At 38.5% G+C, this 24,757-nt stretch overlaps 1 protein-coding gene across 7 annotated transcripts in view; it reads right to left on the reverse strand.

The window, feature by feature from the left end:
- Nucleotides 1-386: 386 nt before the first annotated feature.
- LOC126482575 (ATP-binding cassette sub-family C member 5-like) overlaps nucleotides 387-24,757 on the reverse strand; it is a 512,906-nt gene continuing 488,535 nt past the window's right edge. For all 7 annotated transcript variants that reach the window (XM_050106550.1, XM_050106549.1, XM_050106547.1 and 4 more), the window contains 3 exons: nucleotides 22,192-22,384; nucleotides 13,576-13,740; nucleotides 387-954 (listed from right to left, as the gene is read on the reverse strand). In XM_050106550.1, the coding sequence (XP_049962507.1) occupies nucleotides 871-954; nucleotides 13,576-13,740; nucleotides 22,192-22,384 (442 nt within the window). In that variant the 3' untranslated portion in view covers nucleotides 387-870. The remainder of the gene's footprint in view (nucleotides 955-13,575; nucleotides 13,741-22,191; nucleotides 22,385-24,757) is intronic.

The raw sequence follows: 24,757 nt of genomic DNA on the forward strand, positions 1-24,757 counted from the left end.
GCAGTTCTTTCAGAAAAGCATGACATTACCATCCACCCATCTGAGTTATTGCTTCTTGTTACAGCTGTACCACAGATAATTACAAATCATCACTTTGGAGCACTAGAACATGAATGTAATAGTCATCATTTTCTCTTTAAGCAATTAACTTGTACTATTATTGGCAAATTAGTTATTACAGTCCTTATGGACTTGTGATTGATTAGTGCAAAATACTTCACTGATGTATTTCTGGATGAAAAATAAAAAGAGAGAGCACAGAAGATGAATATTTACTGATACAGCCTTTTCCTCCCTTCCTTTCCTCTTCAATTTATCTTACAATATATCCTGATGGTAAGAATGGAATTAGCCTATAATTAAACACATAGTAAAAACACAAAGTGTAAAGAACTTAAAGACGAATATATTTTTTCCTTTACAGGACAAATGTACATACATGAATTACATCTGATATTAATAAATAATGAGAATATATTATTGAGCTATAAGGACTGAGGATAACCTAAGTCAGTTGGTGATGCTCAGTGGGTGACTCTCACACAAGCTGCACATAACCAGAAATATATATTTTATGATGCTGCATTTGAGGGAACTGATGCTCTACTGTTTGCTTACAGTGAGTATGAAACATTCAAAGCAGTCTGATGCTATGTAAATGAATAAAGATGGAAGGATTTGTAAAAGACCATTGTTTGCACTATGGCACCACAATTTATGCAATGAATCTTTACCACACTCGTTCAGGCAGTTATGCCAAATTATGTGATGTCTGTAATTCAGTTGATAATTTCTGAGAAAATTTACATTATCTCATATGTATTGTTATGAGTAACCAAATCCATATCAGTTGTCACAGCTGCTTTCCAGTTATGCATCAGACACAGAACACATCATATTGAATACTGAGTCAGGATTGGACAAAAGATTTTGTGGTGTATCCATTTCCACAACCTGCAACCAAACATTGTCACAGTTATACATACTTAAATCGTATTGTTTTATTCAACAGTTTCTAGGACATCATTGCTCATTTTATAGTAAAAAACAGTGAAAAATATATATTACTTCTTCAAAATCATGGTTTTTGTTTGTGTTATGTTTTAAGGGCTTACAGAAGATGAACTATTGAAATTTTTACCTGGTAATAATCGTGGATGTCTTTCTGCTGCTTTTACTGAGCAGGAGAAATAATGACTAATATACTTCTGCAGCATGTTTCACTAACTTTCACAGTTAATAGGTGTCAGGAATAGGAATGAAACAATCATCTAATCATCAGAACTTTAAGCTGGTATGCTGTATTTAAAAAATGAGTTATGAGGACAAATCTATACCTACAAATATATTCCACAAGCAACTGTCTCATGTGAGGTAGACAATAATTCAACAAACACTATCATTTCCCCAATTCTGGTTGATTCCAGTGACTGACTGCCAACTTTGTAAACAAACAGTGATTGGTCCTTTTACCAGTTTGTGCCCATTGCGTTACACTGGTTTATGTCAAAGATCGACTGACAGCCCCTGCACCAAGTGTAGATCCTCTACAAGTCTTGCAGCAGCCTACTACAATTGTCTGGTGTCTCAACTTCCCTCTATATAACATACTCTGTGAAAAGCATTATCCACCAGGACATTTATACATATCATGAATAGTTATGGCCTTATAAAATTGCCTGAACCTATATTCAAATCTGACAATTTCTCCTCATTAAGAATAATGTGCTGAGTTCCATTAACTATGAATTCTTCAATGAAGCTACATGAGTACTTTGCCACTGCTCAACAAAACTACTTCATATTTATTAATGAAAAACAAAAATCCATTTTCAGCTTAACAAGTCCATCATCAGAAAAAATTATCCAGTACAACTTGGCTCATGCCAAGCAATTTTTGCATTGTTTTAGGGTAAGAAATATGCGGAAGGCAGATCTGTTCTGAGATCAGTGATTTTCATCCAAAAGCAGCACTAAATTAGCATTGTTCAGAAGTTGTTGAATGACGCTTACAATGATTTTGAAACTGCTTCTGAAGTTCAATGTTACAAGAAGGTTCTGCTCACTGTGATATTCAATTTCAATGGTGTAGAGGGTCATGAGTTATTTTCTCCGAGAACCTAAAAGGGGCATGAATGCAGCAATCTGAAGAAAATGCTCTTACTTGTGACCAAATATTTCATGGTAAAAGTACCACAATAATGTAGCTGTTCACACTTCCCCATATGTTCATCAATGTTTGACTAAAAGCAATATCCTTATCATGTCTCTGCTTCCCCTTCATTAGACATGGCTCCAAATGATATCATCCTATTCTTGAAGCTGAAAATAACTAGCATCACAGAATCAATGTAGGATCAATGAAGGAGCTAAATATCATTTAAAATTGTGTTTTAGAAATGCTGACACAAATGTATTATATTTAATGGTGACTACTTTGAAGGGGACAAAATAAAGATATTTTGAGAAAAATGATAATTCTGAGTATTTTTTTGTTGAACATTATACACTGAAGGTGATTGTGGTATGACTCAAGACAGCAGAGTATGACAGCTAAGAAATGGAGAAAATTCCAGCAAGAGTGATACAGTAATGATACAAAAGACCCACTTATTTCTAACCTTTTTAATTTTGGAAAATTTTTATCCATGCTTATTCCCAGTAAATGTGGTTTTTAATATTATACACTGCTGTGACTCTGCTGAATAGCACTTTGTCAGTCATCATGACTTTTTGTGTACAATAAGAAAGAGCTCCCTCCAATGACTCTCTGTCACATCAGTACAATTAAAAACATTATTGTATTGTATTCATTCTCTCACTCTTCTTCACTGTTAATTTTCATGCAGGATATGTCTCTGCAAATAAATTTTAGTTTATATTTTATTAACTTGTGCCAGCTGTACTACAAAAATGCATGAACTGCAGAACTGGACTTACAGCCTGAACAAAGTGTGCGGCACATGGCATTCACCAGCACACATATTGCTGTAAGGCCAAAGTTTGGCAACAGTGTGCCATTCACGAGCCTAGTCAGACAAACCTGTGTGAGGTGAGCAACAGTACCATGGAGACACATATTCCTGTGTCTGATTCTGCTACCTGTGAACCACATGGGGTGAGCTACGTGTAAGCTCCCCACCAGCACATGTCAAGTTAATTTGGCATTATTAATTTTGTTTTCGTTTTGTCATTTTTGCAAAGTACACAGCTCCGCATGGGTTGAGAAGGAAGTAGCTCATTTCATTTTGGACGCAGATCCACTGTCTTACTGCAGTCATGTTGTTGGATGGTGTGCCCCTTCCACTGCTGAGTGAATACCCTCCAGGACCAGTGTTTGAGTGAAACTATTTGTGTTAACACCATTTACTGCAGTCTATGAATAGAAGTTATGATCAGTTGGTCATGTACTGATTTGTGATGAATAAATGTATTATTTGACAAACATGCTTTTTTTATAAATTCCCATCACCGTCCCCTCACCCTAACGTCCTTTCTGAAAGTAGTGCATTGGTGTGGTAGTAAAGCCAGTTCACTACATGATTAACTTGTAATTTGTGATCTCCAAATATTTCCTCTTCTCTGGTGGCCCTGACATGATTTCTACATGTGACCTTCCTCACCCAAGTACAACACTGACTTGATTAAACATGGATCCTGGAACTGTATACGGACAAGCCCAATGGCTTGGAGGGCAATGTCCAGAGCTTGAGGTTAATGGGAAAGCAGCCTCCACTGCATTGGTTGTTGAGGTCAGTCTGACTTCTGCACCAGTTTTCATGTTTGCTTTCCTGTCGAGCTCACTCCAGATGTCACCCCTTGTTAGTTAGTTGCTTGTGTGTTCCATGCTTGCACGGTATGGTACCCGTTATGAAATGGAACGTGTCAAGTGCACAAGAAATGCACATATGAAACAAGATTTTTTAACACACACACACACACACACACACAGATATATATATATATATATATATATATATATATATATATATATATATATATATATATATATATATATATATATATATATATATTTTACAGTACAGTGTTAAACATTAATATTTCTATTATCTACCCCATTCCCTTAAATGGCACAACATGCATATACTATATGTATAGATTTATTTATTCATGTTCAAGGATTCATCTGTGGTATAGAAGGAGTTGTAATGGAGAATGATTTCAATTTCTTTTTGAAGCTATTACTGCTGTCTGTCAGACACATTATTTCATCTGGTAATTTGTCAAAAATTTTTATAGCAGCATACTTTACCGCTTTCTGTGCCAAAGACAGGTTGAGTAAAGGATAGTGTAAGTCTTTTTTTTTCTGGTATTATAATCATGAATGTCACTGTTGTTTTTAAACTGGTCCATGTTGTAGAGAACAAATTTCATTAGTGAGTAAATTTACTGTGAGGCTGTTCTAAGAATTCCCAGTCTTTTAAAAAGATGCCTACAAGATGTGCGACTATGAACCCCACACATTATTCTAACCACTTTCTTTTCAGCTGTGAATACTTTTTGTCTAAGTGTTGAGTTACCCCAAAATATTATTCCATATGACATCAGAGAGTGAAAGTGTGCAATGTATGTTAGCTTACAATTTCTATATCCTCAAAATTGGCAATTATTGTGATTGCAAAAGTTGCTGAACCTAGTCACTTTAGAAGATCCAAAACGTGAATTTTCCAATTAAGATTCTCATCTATATGTACACCCAAAAACTTAGTATACTCTACCCTGTTTACTGACTTCTGTTGATGTGCTATATTTATTGAATGAACTGTACTTTTTGCAGCAGATAATTGGATGTACTGTGTTTTTTCAAAGTTTAGCGCAATCCCATTTACAGAAAACCAATTAATGACTTTTCCAAAGACCTTATTTGTATCATTTTCAATTGGAGTTTCTTTTACTGGAATAATAATGATGCTTGTATCATCAGCAAACAGTGTCAGTTCAGCTTCTTGTTTCAGATAAGAAGGGAGGTCGTTCACATACAGCAAGAACAGAAGGGTACCCACAACTGAACCCTGTGGAACATCTAATGTAATTTCACCCCAGTTAGATGAAGTGGCAAACTTATTTAAATCACTTGACCCATATAAAGAAACTTTTTGTTTCATGTTCTGTAGGTATTACTTGAACCACTCATATGCTATTCATTTATACCATAGAATTGTAATTTCTGCAATGTAATGTCATGGTTCACACAATCAAATGCTTTGGACAAGTCACAGAAAATTCCTGTTGGTGACATTTTACTATTTAAAGACTCTATTATGTAGACAGTGAAATTGTATATTGCTGTCTCAGTGGAACAGCATTTTTGAAATTCAAATGGTGATTTACTAAGTATCCCATTACTGTTGAGTGGCTAACCACTATTGAGTACATTATTTTCTCGAAGATTTTTGAAAATGCTGTAAGCAAGGATACTGGCCGATAATTATTGACATACGAGGGGCATTTGAAAAGTCCATGCAAAAATAAAACCACTTAAGTGTTTGGGGCAAACCTTTTTTATTTTTCGACATAGTCTCCTTTTAGACTTATACACTTCATCCAACGCTGTACTAATTTGTTGATCTCTTCTGAATTATAGGAATTGTCCAAGTCTGCAAAATAGCTATTAGTTGCTGCAATCACCTCCTCACTTGAATAAAATCTTTGTCCCGCCAGCCATTTCTTCAAATTGGGAAACAAACAGTAGTCCACGGGAGCCAAGTCTGGAGTATTGGGGGTTGTGAAACAAGTTGGGATCCTATTTCCATTAATTTTGTGACTATAACAGCTGAGGTGTGTGCTGATGCATTGTCGTGATTGAAAAGGACTTTTTTGTGGTTCAATCGCCGGAGTTTTTCTTGCAGCTCAGTTTTCAAATGGTCCAATAACAATGAATAATATGCACCTGTAATAGTTTTACCCTTTCCCAGATAGTCGATGAGGATTATCCCTTGCAAATCCCATAAGACAGCCATCATAACCTTTCCGGCCAGAGGAATGGTCTTCGCCTTTTTTGGTGCAGATTCTCCCTTGGTAACCCATTCTTTAGATTGTTGTTTGGTCTCAGGAGTATAGTAATGCATCCATGTTTCATCCACAGTGACAAAACGATGCTTTAAGTCCTGCAGATTCTTCCTGAACAGCTGCAAACCATCCTTGCAACACTTCACATGATTCCGTTTTTGGTATAGCTGAGCAATTGAGGAACTCATCTTGTGGGTAGCTTTCTCATGTCCAAATGTTTATGCAAAATATTATGTAACCATTCATTCAAGATGCCCACAGCACTAGCAATCTCACGCACCTGAACTCTTCTGCCATCTATCACCATATCATGGGTTTTATCAATGATTTCTGGAGTCGTAACTTCCACAGGGCATCCAGAATGTTCAGCATCACTTGTGCCCATTATGGCCATTCCGAATATTTTGAAACCACTTATAAACTGTTCTAATTGAAAGTGCAGACTCACTGTAATGTTATCAAGCTTCTCTTTAGTCTCCTGAGGCGTTCTGCCTTTCATAAAGTAATGTTTAATCACCACACGAAATTCTTTTTCGTCCATTTTTTGACAATCACTCGCCTTCCTTGATTCACACGAATACCAAACACAAAGAAATAGACCAATATGGTTAAAACTTGGTGTGCATTCTTTCCAAAGATGCTACTAACTAAACATGACCTCGATCTGTGCCGGTGGTGCCATCTCTCGGACTTTGCACGGACTTTTCAAACGCCCCTCATTTGTGGTGCCTGACTGGCATATTTTAACCTGTCTGGGAAAATACCTTGAGTTAGTGATGCATTACATATGTGACTCAGAACACCAGCTGTAATTGCTCCACATTGTTTTAATATCTTATTAGAGATGTCATCTACTTAATCTGACAAATTTTTTTCAAAACTGACTCTTCCATGTTTTGCCTGGCTTTTTCTTTTGAACTATTCTCACAAATTTTTTCTCCTACACATAATAAATGGTTGTTAAATACGTTAGCTACTTTTGTACTGTTGGTCAGGATGGTCTCATTCTCTTTAATAGCAATAATACGTACCCCAGTGGTTACTTTTCCTGTCTCCCTTCTAACAACATTACATATTGATTTGATTTTATTGCCGGAGTTGTTAATTTCTTCTCTAACATACATATTTTTTGATTTCCTTACAACTTTTCTCAGTGTGTTAGAATAATTTTCATAGTGTAAAACTACTTCTGGATCTTTACTAGTTCTTGCTATCTCATACAGTTTTCTTTTTCTTTCTGAAGACACTTTAATACCTGTTGTAATCCAAGGTTTCTTTGAAAAATGTGTGGTGTTAAATTTAGTAATTTTCTTTGGGAAACAATGTTCAAAAAGAGATATAATTTTACCAAGAAATATGTCTCATTTATCATTAGCATTTGGCTCATTATATACATCTACCCAATTAGCATTTCTTAAATTTTCTCTGAAGTGCCCTATAGATACTGGGTTGAGCAACCTCATACTTTTACTTAATCGTTTCTGGACTGAGTTTGTCCATCTCAGTTCCAGGATCAATGTTGGAGTCACAACAATGCCATACTCACATGCGTATAGACTCTTTTGTGTAGTCTCTGTGCACTGCTGCATCAGGCTTCAAGACCGGATCAAATGCCATGTTGCACTTCCACAACTAAGTGCGTCAGTAATAGTTCAGCATAGTAATGTGTGCCTATACCACATATTACCATGGACAGTTCACAGCCAGAACTACCTGCCATTGCTGTCGCTAGCCAGCTGTATGAGGACATGCCAACCATATCTCTGGTGACCCCAAGCACTGACATCTCCAGCTGCCACCATATCACCACTGACTGGCCCTCTACCATAGCACTCGCACTAATGTCACTATGAAGGGTGTGAGCCCCAAAAATATACTAGCTGCAGGTTAATCACCTGTGTTTTCTTCCAGCTCTCAAGCTCCACTCTCCATGAGGTGATGTGTGTAGCAACCATACTGCAGAAATGTGTGACTGACAGAACTCCAGTTACAGCAAGCCTGAAGACAGCAAGTGTTGTCATCCACTGGTGTGCACATTTATCATCAGGACAAGTTTTGGCAATGGTGTGCCAAGCATGGGTGGGAGTCGGACAAACCAGTGCAAGCTGTGCAACAGTACTGTGCAGACTCGTATTCCTGAGTCTGATTCTCTACTTGTAAACCATGCGGATCAAGCTTAGCATGAGCTTCCCATCACCCCATGCATGAAGTAAATTTGGTGCTGTTCATCTAATTTTTGTTTCATCATATTTATAAAGTACACCATTCCCTATGGGTTGAGAAGAAAGAAGTTTGTTTCTTTTCAAACAGGCGTTCATTCTTTTCTCAATGTCACACAATTGAGCACCATGCTCATATCATTGAAGACTGTATACTCTCCATGTTGTTGTTGTTGTTGTTGTTGTTGTTGTTGTTGTTATGGTCTTCAGTCCTGAGACTGGTTTGATGCAGCTCTCCATGCTACTCTATCCTTTGCAAGCTTCTTCATCTCCCAGTACCTACCACAGCCTACATCCTTCTGAATCTGCTTAGTTTATTCATCTCTTGGTCCCATCTACGATTTTTACCCTCCACGCTGCCCTCCAGTACCAAATTGGTGATCCCTTGATGCCTCAAAAAAGGTCCTACCAACCGGTCCCTTCTTCTTGTCAAGTTGTGCCACAAACTCGTCTTCTCCTCAATTCTATTAAATACCTCCTCATTAGTTATGTGATCTACCCATCTAATCTTCAGCATTCTTCTGTAGCACCACATTTCAAAAACTTCTATTCTCTTCTTGTCCAAACTATTTATCGTCCATGTTTCACTTCCATACATGGCTACACTCCATACAAATACTTTCAGAAACGACTTCCTGACACTTAAATCAATACTCGATGTTAACAAATTTCTCTTCTTCAGAAACGCTTTCCTTGCCATTGCCAGTCTACATTTTATATCCTCTCTAATTTGACCATCATCAGTTATTTTGCTCCCCAAATAGCAAAACTCTTTTACTACTTTAAGTGTCCACGATAAAGGATGACAGCCAAAAACAGTTGCAACTGTTTTTGGCTGTCATCCTTTATCGTGAAGAATTTCAACAGTTGCTGCTGCAGCCATGTTTAAAATCTTGATACTTTAAGTGTCTCATTTCCTAATCTAAGTCCCTCAGCATCACCCGACTTAATTCGACTACATTCCATTATCCTTGTTTTGCTATTGTTGATGTTCATCTTATATGCTCCTTTCAAGGCACTATCCATTCTGTTCATCTGCTCTTCCAAGTCCTTTGCTGTCTCTGACAGAATTACAATGTCATCAGCGAACCTCAAAGTTTTTATTTCTTCTCCATGGATTTTAATACCTACTCTGAACTTTTCTTTTGTTTCCTTCACTGCTTGCTCAATATACAGATTGAATAGCATTGGGGAGAGGCTACAACCCTGTCTCACTCCCTTCCCAACCACTGCTTCCCTTTCATGTACCTCGACTCTTATGACTGCCATCTGGTTTCTGTACAAATTGTAAATAGCCTTTTGCTCCCAGTATTTTACCCCTAGCACCTTCAGAATTTGAAAGACAGTATTCCAGTCAACACTGTCAAAAGCTTTCTCTAAGTCTACAAATGCTAGAAATGTAGGTTTGCCTTTCCTTAATCTTTCTTCTAAGATAAGTCGTAGGGTCAGTATTGCCTCACGTGTTCCAACGTTTCTACAGAATCCAAACTCATCTTCCCCGAGGTCAGCTTCTACCAGTTTTTCCATTCATCTGTAAAGAATTTGCGTTAGTATTTTGCAGCTGTGACTTATTAAACTGATACTTCGGTAATTTTCACATCTGTCAATACCTGCTTTCTTTGGGATTGGAATTATTATATTCTTCTTGAAGTCTGAGGGAATTTCGCCTGTCTCATACATCTTGCTCACCAGATGGTAGAGTTTTGTTAGGCCTGGCTCTCCCAAAGCTGTCAGTAGTTCTAAAGGAATGTTGTCTACTCCAGGGGCCTTGTTTCGACTTAGGTCTTTCAGTGCTCCGTCAAACTCTTCACGCAGTATCATATCTTCCATTTCATCTTCATCTACATCCTCTCCCATTTCCATATATTGTCCTCAAGAACATCGCCCCTGTATAGACCCTCTATATACTCCTTCCACCTTTCTGCTTTCCCTTCTTTGCTTAGAACTGGGTTTCCATCTGAGCTCTTGATATTCATACAAGTGGCTCTCTTTTCTCCAAAGGTCTCTTTAATTTTCCTGTAGGCAGTATCTATCTTACCCCTCATGAGATAAGCCTCTACATCCTTACATTTGTCCTCTAGCCATCCCTGCTTAGCCATTTTGCACTTCCTGTCGATCTCATTTTTGAGACGTTTGTATTCCTTTTTGCCTGCTTCACTTACCGCATTTTTGGATTTTCTCCTTTCATCAATTAAATTCAGTATCTCTTCTGTTACCCAAGGATTTCTACTAGCCCTCGTCTTTTTACCTACTTGATCCTCTGCTGCCTTCACTATTTCATTCCCCAAAGCTACCCATTCTTCTTCTACTGTATTTCTTTCCCCCATTCCTGTCAACTGTTCCCTTATGCTCTCCCTGAAACTCTGTACAACCTCAGTTCTTTCAGTTTATCCACGTCCCATCTCCTTAAATTCCCATCTTTTTGCAGTTTCTTCAGTTTTAATCTACAGTTCATAACCAATAGATTGTGGTCAGAGTCCACATCTGCCCCTGGAAATGTCTTACAGTTTAAAATCTGGTTCCTAAATCTCTTTCTTACCATAATATAATCTATCTGAAACCTTTTAGTATCTCCAGGGTTCTTCCATGTGTACAACCTTCTTTTATGATTCTTGAACCAAGTGTTAGCTATGATTAAGTTATGCTCTGTGCAAAATTCTACCAGGCGGCTTCCTCTTTCATTTCTTAGCCCCAATCCATATTCACCTACTACGTTTACTTGTCTTCCTTTTCCTACTGTCGAATTCCAGTCACCCATGACTATTAAATTTTCATCTCCCTTCACTACCTGAATAATTTCTTTTATCTCATCATACATTTCTTCAATTTCTTCATCATCTGCAGAGCTAGTTGGCATATAAACTTGTACTACTGTAGTAGGCGTGGGCTTCGTGTCTATCTTGGCCACAATAATGCGTTCACTATGCTGTTTGTAGTAGCTTACCCGCACTCCTATTTTTTTATTCATTATTAAACCTACTCCTGCATTACCCCTATTTGATTTTGTATTTATAACCCTGTATTCACCTGACCAGAAGTCTTGTTTCTCCTGCCACCGAACATCACTAATTCCCACTATATCTAACTTTAACCTATCCATTTCCCTTTTTAACTTTTCTAACCTACCTGCCCGATTAAGGGATCTGACATTCTACGCTCCGATCTGTAGAACGCCAGTTTTCTTTCTCTTGATAATGACGTTCTCTTGAGTAGTCCCCGTCCGGAGATCCGAATGGGGGACTATTTTACCTCCGTAATGTTTTACCCAAGAGGATGCCATCATCATTTAATCATACTGTCAAGCTGCATGCCCTCGGGAAAAATTACGGCCGTAGTTTCCCCTTGCTTTCAGCCATTCGCAGTACCACAACAGCAAGGCCGTTGGTTAGTGTTACAAGGCCAGATCAGTCAATCATCCAGACTGTTGTCCCTGCAACTACTGAAAAGGCTGCTGCCCCTCTTCAGGGACCACACGTTTGTCTGGCCTCTCAACAGATACCCCTCTGTTGTGGTTGCACCTATGGTATGGCTACCTGTATCATTGAGGCGCGCAAGCCTCCCCACCAACGGCAATGTCCATGGTTCATGACCAGCCAAACTACTTGTACTAACACCATTTACTGTGGTCGTGCAATTGTGAGTGCAAAGACATTTAGGAACAGAACTGACTGTCAGTTGATCATGTACTGATTTGTGATGAATAAATGTATTAGTTGGTAAACATGCTCTTTATCATTTCCTGTCACCATACCCTCACCCTAACCTCCATTCTGAACTTAATGCAAGGGTGTGGCAGTAAAGCTGCTTGCTGCATGACCGACTTGCAAGCCATGATCTGCACAGGTCCCCACTTCACTCTTTTGGAAACTGAAACTACTCTCTGCAAGAATCTACAATGATCCTGGGAAAAGATGATATGCCAATATCATCAGCCATCTTTTTGATAATGAATCAGTGATTGTCAGTAACCAGTTTCCTCACATTCTGAACATTGTCACCAGCTGCTGATGTACGGGAGCATCTAGAGAGTTGATAATCTTCAACAAATAGTTATTTTTGTAAAATTTGTACTTTTTTCAAATGCTTGTTGTACCCTCAGAAGATTAATCAAAACTGATATAGTAGAGTGTCAATTATCCAAATGTCAGTCGACGAAACGACCACTTAACCAAACCGTTACTCTCTCATGCATGCCTCCCTACCTCTCAGCTATGATATTGTCCAAAAATATGAAGCTCACCATGAATGCAGATCTAGATACAACATTGTTTACAAGTGGTTCATACAAGGAGAACCTGTCTCTTGCCCCATTCTATATGAAAAGGCAATTCAATTTAATGAAAATCTTGGAGGGCCATTGAATTTTAAAGCAAGCATGGCCTGGTTAAAACACTTTTAAGTCAAGACAAAGCACTCCTTATGCCTCCTTGCCTCTTGTTGGCAGTTGCTAGGCTAGTTACAAGAAGTGGTGGCAGCAATGACTGAAAGCTGGAAGGATTGGTAGGAAGGGGAGGAGCAGTAGTAATGCGGAAGCAGGAAAGTGGCACACGTACTCAGCTACATCCAGCCAACAATAATACATGACACCTCAGTAAACAAATCATTACATCTACTGAGACAAAAACGAGATTTGTCCAGTGCTTTTTTTTTTTTTTTTTTTTTTTTTTTTTTTTTTTTCAAATTTCCCTGATGTGTTTGAAATTCTCTGATATTCCCTGATTTCCAGAACCTGTGGCAACCCTGATTACATACACTCCTACTGTACTTGCATTTGTAATAATAAAAGAGATTCATGTTACTATTAACATATGTGGATTTGTAGGTAAATAGAAGTATACAGTTGGATTATTCAAAGAAACTGGTTCTCCAAACATCCACATCCCCCACTTAGTTTGGATAACTGACGCTCTATTGAATGTCCTGCTGTATATTCCACACTAATTCAATCCTTTTGCTCCATTTTTTCCACAACCTCAAAGTCAGCAAGCATTCCAAAACATCAGTAAACAGTAAAGTAGACATCTATTTCTACTAGCAATGTCAAAATATATTCAGGGCAAATACAACAACATAACAAAAAACGGTGATTATAAGATATATACTCTCCGTAAAATGAAACAGTTCCACATACATTTTGATCAAACCTCATAAAAGCAACATCACATTTAAAAAACAACTGATTTATCACTTGACCTGCAAGCATAACATATAATTATATCCACATATAATACCTGAGTCAGTTACAGAACTAAACATGTCATTACAACATTCTCATTAGCACTGAATACTACAGCCACAATAATGCAAAAACAAATTTTTTACATACCTGCCCTTTATCCATCACAATAATACGGTCACAGTGCATAACATTATTCAGCCGATGTGCTATTGTGAGTACAGTGCAGTGCTGGAACTCTGACTCTATTGTACTCTGAACACAAGCTTCTGTTTGAGGATCTACTGCTGCTGTAGCCTCATCCAGAATTAATATCTGTTTTGTAGATAACCAAAAAGAAATAAATATTAGTTCTGCATATCTTTAATATAATAAATTCTACTGACCCCTACACATACCAATACATTGCTTGTTGTATTAATTTGTGGACTATTACATATGTTAAAATCACAATAAAAAAACACAAAATGGATCACAGAGCTACTATCATTCTGAACTACAGGTCTGCCCTTCAGTGAGGGTATGAGAATAAGTCGAGAGTTATTGAAAAAATGATAACAGGAGGGAGAGGGTGCAGATGGGTGGGGAGAGATCACTTAAGAGCATAAGTGTATGTAGCACCACCACTGTGCTGGAATAAGGAGGTGCCGCAACAAGGCCAGCCAGTCTACTAGCACTCTGCGAGTAGAGAGACCCAAAGCCTCTGCAGTTAATAGTAGCCTGTCTGTGAATGTGTTTGTTTACTAGGACCACACCAGTATAACAGACTGTCTCTCGGACTTGCTGTTCAAGTTAAGTCAAGTTATTGAGTCACTCAGATTATGTGTACTTCTCATCATTTCTGCTTTTTATATAAGCAGCCACCTATTCCTTGGCACCCATCTCTGGTGGGTGCAACACAGGTGACGAATATATGCTCATGAGTTTTCTGGTTTTACTTCTCACTCTACAGCCATCTGGTAACAACATTTATTATTGTGTTTCTCTATTTTTTGCAGATTTGTCATTGTTTCTGTGCTTCCCAATTCTTGATTCTGTTCTCATTTCAAATCCTGGCCTGCATCTGCCTCCAAATTAACTGTGTGTTCTTGTACCTTCGGAGCCTAACTATTTCGTGTGTTCCCTTATCTTTCTTGCTGTTGTGTGTTGATCACGAATAGCCCTCCACAAAGAACCACAACTAACAAAGATTTTCAGTTTCAGGTGCAGTAGCTGAATAATTTAATGGAAATGATGACAGACTGCTCACTACACAAGCAAACCCTGTATCACCACCTCCACCAATCACAGTACTGCCACAGCCAGCAGTGCCTGTTCCCGTACCACCATTCCATGCTTTTGACTCAATGCAGGAGGAATGGTTCGAGTACCATGCATGGCTCAATGCTTGCCTGCAGGTACATCAAGTTAAACGTAGGGACAAGCTGAACCCCGGATGGTAAGTGTCCTCTGACTCAGGGTTCTGCATGACTTTTCCAAACTCTACCCCTTTCCCTAAACCTCACCAATCTTTTTCCTGCATCCCTCTTCCTTTCCCTCAACTTTTATTCCACTTCTATTTGTGCAACATATACTAGTAATAAATGGAGTGTGCTTGTAGCTTGCACACCGCAGTGTGCACAGCCTCAGCCAGGGCAGAAACGTAAACAAACTCAGTGTGCTAGGTAGCAAACTACCTGAGTTTCACAGCACATGAGCACCTGTTGTGATGCTAAGTGTTATTATTGTGGCAAGCACAGTCACAATCAAGCTGTTTGTTTGTAAAAACACAAGTTCAAAATGCACTTTGCATGTTCTCAAATGTCTCAGTCAATGAATGTCAACACAATTTTGTCCAAGCTCTAGTATTAAACAGTGCAAAGTAAATGCAAAGGAAAAGAAGTCACACACTTCTTCTATTTAGCATCAGACAAATAAAAATTGTTTGTCACATAACAAATTGCCAATCACAAAGCATGCATGCAATTGGACACTGGTTGATCAGTGACCTTGCTGAACACAAATACTTACAAACTCTTAGGCAAGCCCCAAACTACATAAGTTGCAGGCATCTCTTTCTGATTATGGTGGACATGACACGCCTGTGCTAGGTATTTGCAGCTTACCTATTACTTTCTGTGACACAATGAAAACAGTTCCATTCACAGTTTTGTGTTCACATGCCAATGAAAATATTTTTGACATAGATTTGCTTGATTCTTTGGTTTGCAAAGTCAAGACAATATCCTCTCTGTAAACTCTTCTTTGACTATAGAGAGAGTAGCTCAACTTTGTGGTGAATTTAGAGACAATTTTCAAGGAGACAATGAAAGAGCTAATAATTTTGAGGCTTACATTACCGTGAAAGACAATGCGCAAGCACAGTTTTGCCACACATGGCTAGTCCCTCATGCTATCAGAATCAGGTGGTACAAGAACTCTTATCCTGGCAAGACAATTGTGTGATTTTCCCTGTAGCAGTCAGTCAGTGGGCATCATCTTTAGTGGCAATAATGAAACCTTCAGACAGATTACATTTCTGTGCTGATTTCAAGGGAACAGTAAATCCACAAACCATGATTGACTCTTTTCCTTTGCCATGGTCTGAGGAACTCATGGACAAACTTGGTGCAAATCATTTCTTTTCCAACACTGATCTTCAAGATGCTTATTTGCAGCTTCCTTTGGAAGAATAATCAGAAGAAGATTTGGTGATCAACACTCACATAGAGTTATGTTTGAGACCCTCACTTGCAATTTTTCAACATTATTTGTTATAGTTGACTGCTACAGTTCCTTATTGTTTATACTATTTGGATGACATAATCATTTTGGGTTGTGCTCCTGATGAATGTCTTTCCAATCTCAGGAAATTGTTTCAAATGCTCCCAAATGATTGATTAAAGTTTAATAAAAGCAAGTGCTCCTTCTTCCAGGCTAACGTTTAATATTTAACACATGTGATTAACAGTCAGTGCATCCACCCTTTGCAGACACATTTAATCACCACAAGGGACTTCCCAGCCCCTTAGAATGTCAGTGAAATCCAATTTTGTTGGGTAAACTGACTTATTTCATTTGGTTCATTCCAGACATTGCACAGACTGGAGCTCCATCGCATCATCTTTGATGAAAGAATGTTCTGATTGAGTGGACCAAAGAGTGTCAAGTCACAGAATCTTAGATGTGCTTTATTGAGTGAATGTTATTTGGTGCATTTTGATCCCGCCAAACTCACTGTGCTTGTGGCTGGCACATCCTCTTACGGAATTAGTGCTGTTCTCTCATACAGGAATGGACTAGAGGACAGTGCCTTTACATAGAAACTCCCCAATAAAGTGCAGTGCAGCTACTTGCATATTGAGAAGGAAGCTCTTGCTATCATATACAGGTGGCCAAATTCCACCAATAATTATATGGCAGAAAATTCTACTTGGTGGCTGAGCACAAACCTTTCAACTTATTGTTCAACTCTTCCAAGCCAATCCCTCTGTGCATGGTGAAAAAGTTTCAGAGACGGTCTCTGCTCCTCTCCAATTACCAGTACGAAATTGTGCACAGGCCAATGGCTAAGCATTCAACATGGACACTCTTTCTCATCTACCAACTGCCACTGATTTGGTGTTCAACACTTCAGAGGACTCTTGCCTTCACTGTAATTTTCAGAAGAATGAAACACTTGATGGTTTTCCCACTGACCACCATCAGATTGCTCGGGCATTGGCTGCAGACCCCAGTCTCAATATTCTGTTGCAGTACTTCTGCAACAGTTGGCTGCAGCAATTGAGCAGAATAGTGATCTGGTGGTATGCCATTATTTTGCTCTTCAGCACAACTTTTCTGTCCAGCAGAGTGTTATCCTATTACATATGGACAATGATCAATCTTGTGCAGTAGTGCCACATTTGCTTCAGAAGGAAATTCTTCGCCTTCTTCGTCAAAGACATTGGGGCACTGTATGCACTAGGCACCTCCCCCGACGTCACTGTACACGGGCTGGGACGGACATGCAAATCAAACAATTCACTTCACACTGCTGACAATGTGTGGAACGCTGGACTGCCCCACCACAGAAATTTTTTGATTGGCCTAAGCCCAGCACCCCTTGGCAGCATCTGCTTATTGACTATGCATGTCCCTACTGGAACTGTCATTGGCTTATGTGGTAGATGCATTTAGCAAGCTTCTATTTGTGGTGCCCATGGAATCCACCATGGCAGCTAGTACTATAAAGACTCTGACATCAATTTTTTATATTTTAGGTCTACCGGAAGTTTTAGTTTTGGGCAATGGACCCCAATGTACTTTGGCAAAATTTCAACAGTTCTGTGTCACCAGTGGTATCAAGGATGTAATGGCAGCACCAACCCACCCTCAATCTAATGGTGAAGCAGAACATTTTATCCAAACAATAAAGTACCACGTGAACCGGTTATGCATTTCACATATGTGGAACCAGGCATTAATGCCCTTCCTCTCATCATACAGTTCCCAGCCACACAACAGCAAGTCACCAGTGAAGCTCTCGCACGGATGCTGACATCGAATGCTGCTGCAGCTGCTGCATCCTCTGCAATGATCGATTCTCCTTCCCCAGAACTCTAAATTTAAGGTTAATGAGGTTTTTTCTGAATTTTTGGCAGATGCAGGTGCTGGGAACAAGGCCTTATCAAGAAAGTGTTGGGATGCTCTTTTATGTCTTACAGGTCCCACTGGGCTACAGAAGCATCATCAGAATCAGCTTCGCTTGTGTGAGCTGTGTGATCCTGCTGCACATTTTCCCTTTCCATGTTTGGTGCCAAGGAGGACGCCACAGGCTCATTGCATTCACCTCCCTTTGGTCCTCTACTGCTGATACAGGACAGGGAGCCAATAATGAATGTGCTGCTATTACTGTCACCCCCTCATCAAGGCTCCAGCCACAAGAGGTGGCTCAACTTCACCCTGCCACCTTCTGGTTGGCCTCCACGGAACCTCCAGGTGCTGTTGTGCCTTCACTGATAGAAGGAAATGTTCCATCCCTGGGCATAGGGGGACACTGTATGGAAGATTTTTCAGCCACTGTTTCTGGCCCCAGTGGATGTCAGCGTGTGGACAGGAGCTGGCATCAGTTGCAGTTTTGGTTCCTGACTGGTCAGTGGCAACTGCGCCCAAATCCTACCCATTGTTGTTTTCACCAGGACCAATATAAAACAGTGGCAAAAAGTTTTTTTTTTATTTTTTATTTGCGGGTAGAGAGGGTAGGGAGAGGATTGTGACGCCATACAGTATCAACACCCCTTCCGGCAGAATGCATCCTGAGGTTTGCAGTAAACTATGCGACAGCTGTACTAATCTGTGGACATCTTGAAGCCACAGCTATGGCCGCATGCACAGGTAGTGCCACCACTATGCTGGAATAAGAAGATACCACAGTGAGGCCAGCCCTGCCTGATAGCGGTCTATGAACAGAGTCAGCTGGAGCCTCAGCAGTTTATAGCAACCTATCTGTGAATGTGTTTGTTTACAATGACATTGCCTATAGAGCAGATTCTCTCTTGGACTTGCTGTTCAACTTCAGTAAAGTAGCTATTTTACTCAGATTATGAGTACTTCTAATCATTTCTATTTTTTGTCCAAGCATTCGCCTATTCCTTTGCAGCCACCTATGTCAGATTCAGTACTTTTATTGCATGCCACACAAACACCTACCAACAGAAGTATGATTGTGTGGAGTACTAAATGAAATGTGTGACTGGGTTGAAGTTTTCTTGAAGAATGCACTTTGTACTGGATGAAGAGTCAGTGACAGATCTAGTATAAGAACTTCAGTTGTGCCCAAGGGAAGGGATGTTGGGACCTTTGCTGTACAGCTGTATATTAATGACATAGCAGACAACATTTACAGTAACCCTATACTTTCTGCAAATGACTGATTTATCTAGTATTAAGTACTGCCGGAAAAAATCTGCATAATTATTTAATCAGATGATGATGAAAACCAAAGCGATGCAAGGATTGGTAACTCACTTTAAATGTTCAGAAATGTAAAAGTGTGTATTTCACAAAACGAAAAATGTAGTATTCTATTGCCACAATATCAATTAATCAAAATTGGAACCACTCAACTCATACAAATTCCTGAGTGTAAAACACTGTATGGATATCAAGTGGGATCTCACATGCTTTGTTGTAGATGAAGCATGTGTCAGACATTGATTCATTTGAAGGCTAATGGTAAAATACTGTCACTCTATGAAGGAGACTGCTTACAAAATCACACTTGTAACTTATCCTAAAATATTGTTCAAGTGTGTGGGACTCATACTAGACAGGACAAACAGGTGATATTGAATGTATACTAAGGAGAGCAGCACAAATGGTCCCAGATTTGTCTGACTCCTGGGAGAGAATCTAAGAAATGCTGAAAAACCTGAAGTGGCTGTTTCTTGGACACAGATGCTAATTATTATGTGAAAACGTACTTACAAAATTTCAAGAACCAGTGTTAAGTGAGGGATCTAGGAATATACTAGATGTGCTCTATGTGTCACTCCTACAGAACTACAAAGACAAGATCAGACTATTTACAATGTGTACAAAAGCATTTAAACAGTAACTGGTCCCATTTTGATCATGTGAATGGAACATGAAGAAGCCTTAATATGAAATCTTGCAAGTAACATAATATTATGCTTCATGTTTTGGAATAAATATGAATATCTTCTGAAGACTTTTAAAAACTCAGACTGAACACTTCCAAAATAATATTTTGAAAAATTCAAAATTTTAGAGCATCTTGTGTGCAGAAATTGTGCTGGAATGGAATTTCAACTTGAAGGTTTTTCCCTCTTGAAGAAAAATATTTAATAAAATTTTTTAATTTTGTCCTTTGTTGCTGGATGCATTTTTGGAATTTTATTAAAGGGTTACAATGCAGATAACATTTTATTTTCTAATTATTTCTGGTTTCAGTTAGTGGGAATTAAATGACCCACTTAGTAATAAATAACAAATTAAACAAAATTCAATAGTAAACATAAAAACTGCTGCAAGAAGAATAACTGCCAATAGAACGTATGGATACACTTAAATTGAAAACTGTCCCATCCACAGCTCGTGGTCCAGTGGCTAGCATTGCTGCCTCTGAATTACTGGGTGCCGGGTTCGATTCCTGGCCAGGTTGGGGACTTTCTCTGCCCAGAGACTGAGTGCTTGTGCTGTCCTCATCATTTCATCATCATCATCATCATCATCATCATCATCATCATTCATGAAAGTGACTAGATTGGACTGTGTAAAAAATTGGGACTTTGTATGGGCATTGATGACCACGCAGTTGAGTGCCCCACATACTAAACATCAACATCATTGAAAACTGCCTTCTAAGCTTTCAGAACAATAGGTTCCTAGATGTAATAGGTAAAGACAGCAGATAGCAAAAAAGACATTCAAGGTCACTTGGCATATGGGAATTAAACATTATAACAAATTCCCCAAAAAGATAAAAGCAAATACTGAGGTCAAAACCCTTGGAGAACCTTTGAAGTCATATTTACAGCACCACTCCTTTTAATCCATCAAAGAATATTTAAATGTAGGTATTACAATTGACCTACCAGAGATAGAGATCGGCTGTGCATGGGGTGTGCGGTGTGTGGTGTGTGTGTTTTCTTTACTGAGGAAGGCCTTAACTGAAAACCCAATGTGTAACAGTCTTTTTGTCATGCCTGTCTGCAATTCAACATGTCATCCATAATGCAGTTAAATATATGTAGTGTATTACAGAAATATTTAAATGAAAAAAGTGTATTATTTGTAATTTAATATGTATGCATAATAATAACTTCCATCTGACTGATATCTTAAGTATAAGCTGCTTTTGTAGACTACAGGAGCAATAAAAATGCAATACAATTTTTTAGGAAGGAGGTCGGAATAAAAGTGTGGGGCGCTCAGCAGGTAACCCCCAAGGCCCGTGCCCCTGGCTCCTCCCATCTTCCGATCTAATAGTCTCCAATTAATTTTCCATTTCACATATGGTACTTGAATTGACTGCTTTAAGGTAAATGCATATAACTACCCTTTTTTTTTATTTATTCATGACGCACAATAAGTATATCCAGACTGGAATAGCAATTGATGCAAAAAGCTTAAGCAATCTTTTCATCTATGTTAAAGAGGTGTTCCCAGCATAATGCAATAATTGAACTATGCAAGTTACTCTACTTTTAAATAACAGTTTATTAAAGTGAACACTTTCAGCATAATTGGAAAGCAAGTTAAATATTTTAATGATACCTGGAAGGGTAAGCCAAATATGGTTTTGTGAAAATGAGGGCGAATAAACAAAAGAAAGAGAGAAAAAAATAAAAGATGAATTTTATGTAGGGAATCAGAACTAAAATAAGTTGGAGAGACTATGTCAATGAGCTCAGTTTCAAATCTCATGTGACTGGAGACGCAAGTGAAATAAACTAGTCAGAGAGTAAGCAGCATTTGTCTAACATTTCAACATAGCTGATAAGTAAAGAGGATAGCGGTAACAAATTGCATCCAACGAATTTGTGATTTTTCTCAGTGTCCCAGCGTAAGCATTGTGCATCACACACATTTTTCACTACAGTGCTCAACTCTCTTATCTATATGATTCTTATTTTGATGTTCACCATGAATAATAGTATCTAAGATACAATTGTTTAAAGTCAAATGTTATGACTAATGATGTAATAATTCAAATGCAGCTCCTTATTTTTCTAGTTTAATCCAATTTGCATAATTTAACTATGGAAAAATGTGACAACATACCTTACAATTCCGCAGCAGTGCTCTAGCAAGACACAGTAATTGTTTCTCACCAGTAGACAGACTGTCCCCTTCCTGAGTGACCTTAGCATCCAACTGTCCCTTCATTGAAAGAACCTTGTCTCGTAGTTTTGTTCTTTCCAATGCAAGCCAGATCTCTGCATCTGTATATTGACAATTTACATCTAGGTTTGACCTGCAAATTTTAATGTGAGGTGATTATTATTGCTACATGGACTTTTAAATTTGAAATGTAATGATGATGTTTGTGATAAATAATGTTAAGGAAATTAGGATTCCCGTGTTAGAAAAAAACAAGCTGACATTTATGTGTTAGGAAAAAATGCAAAGTAGTTCATTGCATAATGATGGCTAGAATTAAACATGAAATTCCATTACTCATGGCAAAAAATATGCTGCTGTTATTATTTGTAAAAACACAGGTTTAATTGCCGACAAATTACCATGATATATGGAAGTTTACAAACATAATTTACAATAAAAACATTATTCTGTATCCTGGATTTTAAGGATGTAGCAATGTTTGCAAGTATTTTATAAAGTGTTTTAAATGGTACAAAACATGAAGGACCCTATTTCTAGGATGGCAAATTTTCGAAACTTAGAAAACTAGCACATCCCTTGAGTCAGAGGTGCTAGGAGATTTTCCATATGAATACTGTAAGGACAAAAGCCATGGATCCCAACTTGAAACTGTGGATGGATGTCTTACATGATAACCTGAATAACCAACTAATAATAAGTTAGTAGCACCATTTGTTTCCTGCTGATTGTTGCGGTTTATTAATTATTGAAGGGATTATTCCTTGTGTTTACCAATATTGTAGCATGGAACAAAATTCACAGAGCATAACACCATTTCCTTCCAATACTTTTTTTTCACAACAACATATGGTTTTCATTTTTAGCCAACAAGGCTTTGCCTAACTAGCAGGCAGAGCAGCTTCATAAAATTTAGCAAAGACGTTTATTGAAACAAACAACCATTATTAAAAACTGCACGAATTATAATTTACTTTTCAGTTATTGTTTTCATTTTTATTCATCCCCTCATAACTCTCTCTCAGTGTGGATGTCACTCATTGATATTCGAGGCTGTGGCAGGGAGCTGACTGTTTGTATCATGTAAGGAGACATACAGGATATATAAAAAAGAATTATCCAATTTGGAACATCTATATTTCTGAAACTAATAAACATATACAGTGAATTTTGTTTTTTGATGAACAGGAAGCTCAAAACATTTTTTTTCATACCTTACCATAGGTTTTCAATACACCCCTCTTGAGATACACAGCACATGTCAATGAGGAATTCAAATTGTACCCACACTGCAGTGAGCATGCCTTGAGTTGCAGCTTCCACAGCTACTGTTATGTGATGTTTCAGTTCATTCACTGTTATTGGTAATGGAGGCACATGAACAGAGTCTTTTATAAACCCCCACAAAAAAATTATTGGTTGCAGTCATGTCTGGTGACATTGGAGGCCAGTAATGTAAGGCTGAATCAGTTGGTCCAGTGCGACTGATCCATCATTCAGTAATCCTTTGATTTAAAAATTCCTGCACTTCCAAATGCCAGTGTGGCAGTGCCCCATCCTGCTTGTAAATGAAGTCATTCAAATCAGTCTCCAGCTGTGGGAAAGAAAGTTCTCAAGCATATTGTGATATGTGCTTCCTGTAAAATTGTTATCGGCAAAGAAAAATGAACCATACACCTTATCTCAAATAACATAATAGTTACAATTTTTTAAATTTTATGATTCATTCTGATGTACCATGCAAAACTCCAGAGTTTGCTCTTTCCAACGGAATGTTGTTCACGCATGTATTTCAGATAACATAATAGTTATGATTTTTTTTAAATCGGATGAGTCTCCTTGGTATACCCTGTATTTTGGAATTTAGTATGTGAATGGAAGAGTGTAATCTTAAACACATATGGTCCTCTGACATAGTGATAGATCGTAGTACAATCTTAAAGCACACCCTAATCTGACTGTCCTCCCAACATCCTCCCACCACTGTGGCGATGAACCAGAGCAACTGTCTGACAGAAGGCATCTGCAAACTGGTACTGTGTTTCTGTAGAAAGATTACTGATCTTGTTGACTAACACCTCCAACCAATTACTTATAGCCTATTTTCCCATTACAAGAACACAAATCACTTCCTTCACCATCTTTCAACCGTTTCCAACTCATGACAACTTGGTTCCTTGTTTGTTGCTATTGACACTACCTCCAGGCCCATGAGTGGAAAATCATTCTGGAAATCATCCCCCAGGTTGTGGATAAGCCATATCTTGGCAATATCTTTTCTTCCAGGTGGGCTACTCTTGCAAGGTTCACGGGAGAGCTTCTGTGACGTTTGGATGGTAGGAGATTAGCTACTGGTGGATGTAAAGCTGTGAGGACAGTTCATGAGTCATGCTTGGTTATCTCAGTTGGCAGAGCACTTGCCTGCGAAAGGCAAAGGTCCCAAGTTCAAGTCTTGGTCTGTTACACAGTTTTAATCTGCCAGGAAGATTTACTAAGTCCATATTCA

This window comes from Schistocerca serialis, chromosome 1 (genome assembly GCF_023864345.2).
Source record: "Schistocerca serialis cubense isolate TAMUIC-IGC-003099 chromosome 1, iqSchSeri2.2, whole genome shotgun sequence".
Lineage (NCBI taxonomy): Eukaryota > Metazoa > Arthropoda > Insecta > Orthoptera > Acrididae > Schistocerca > Schistocerca serialis.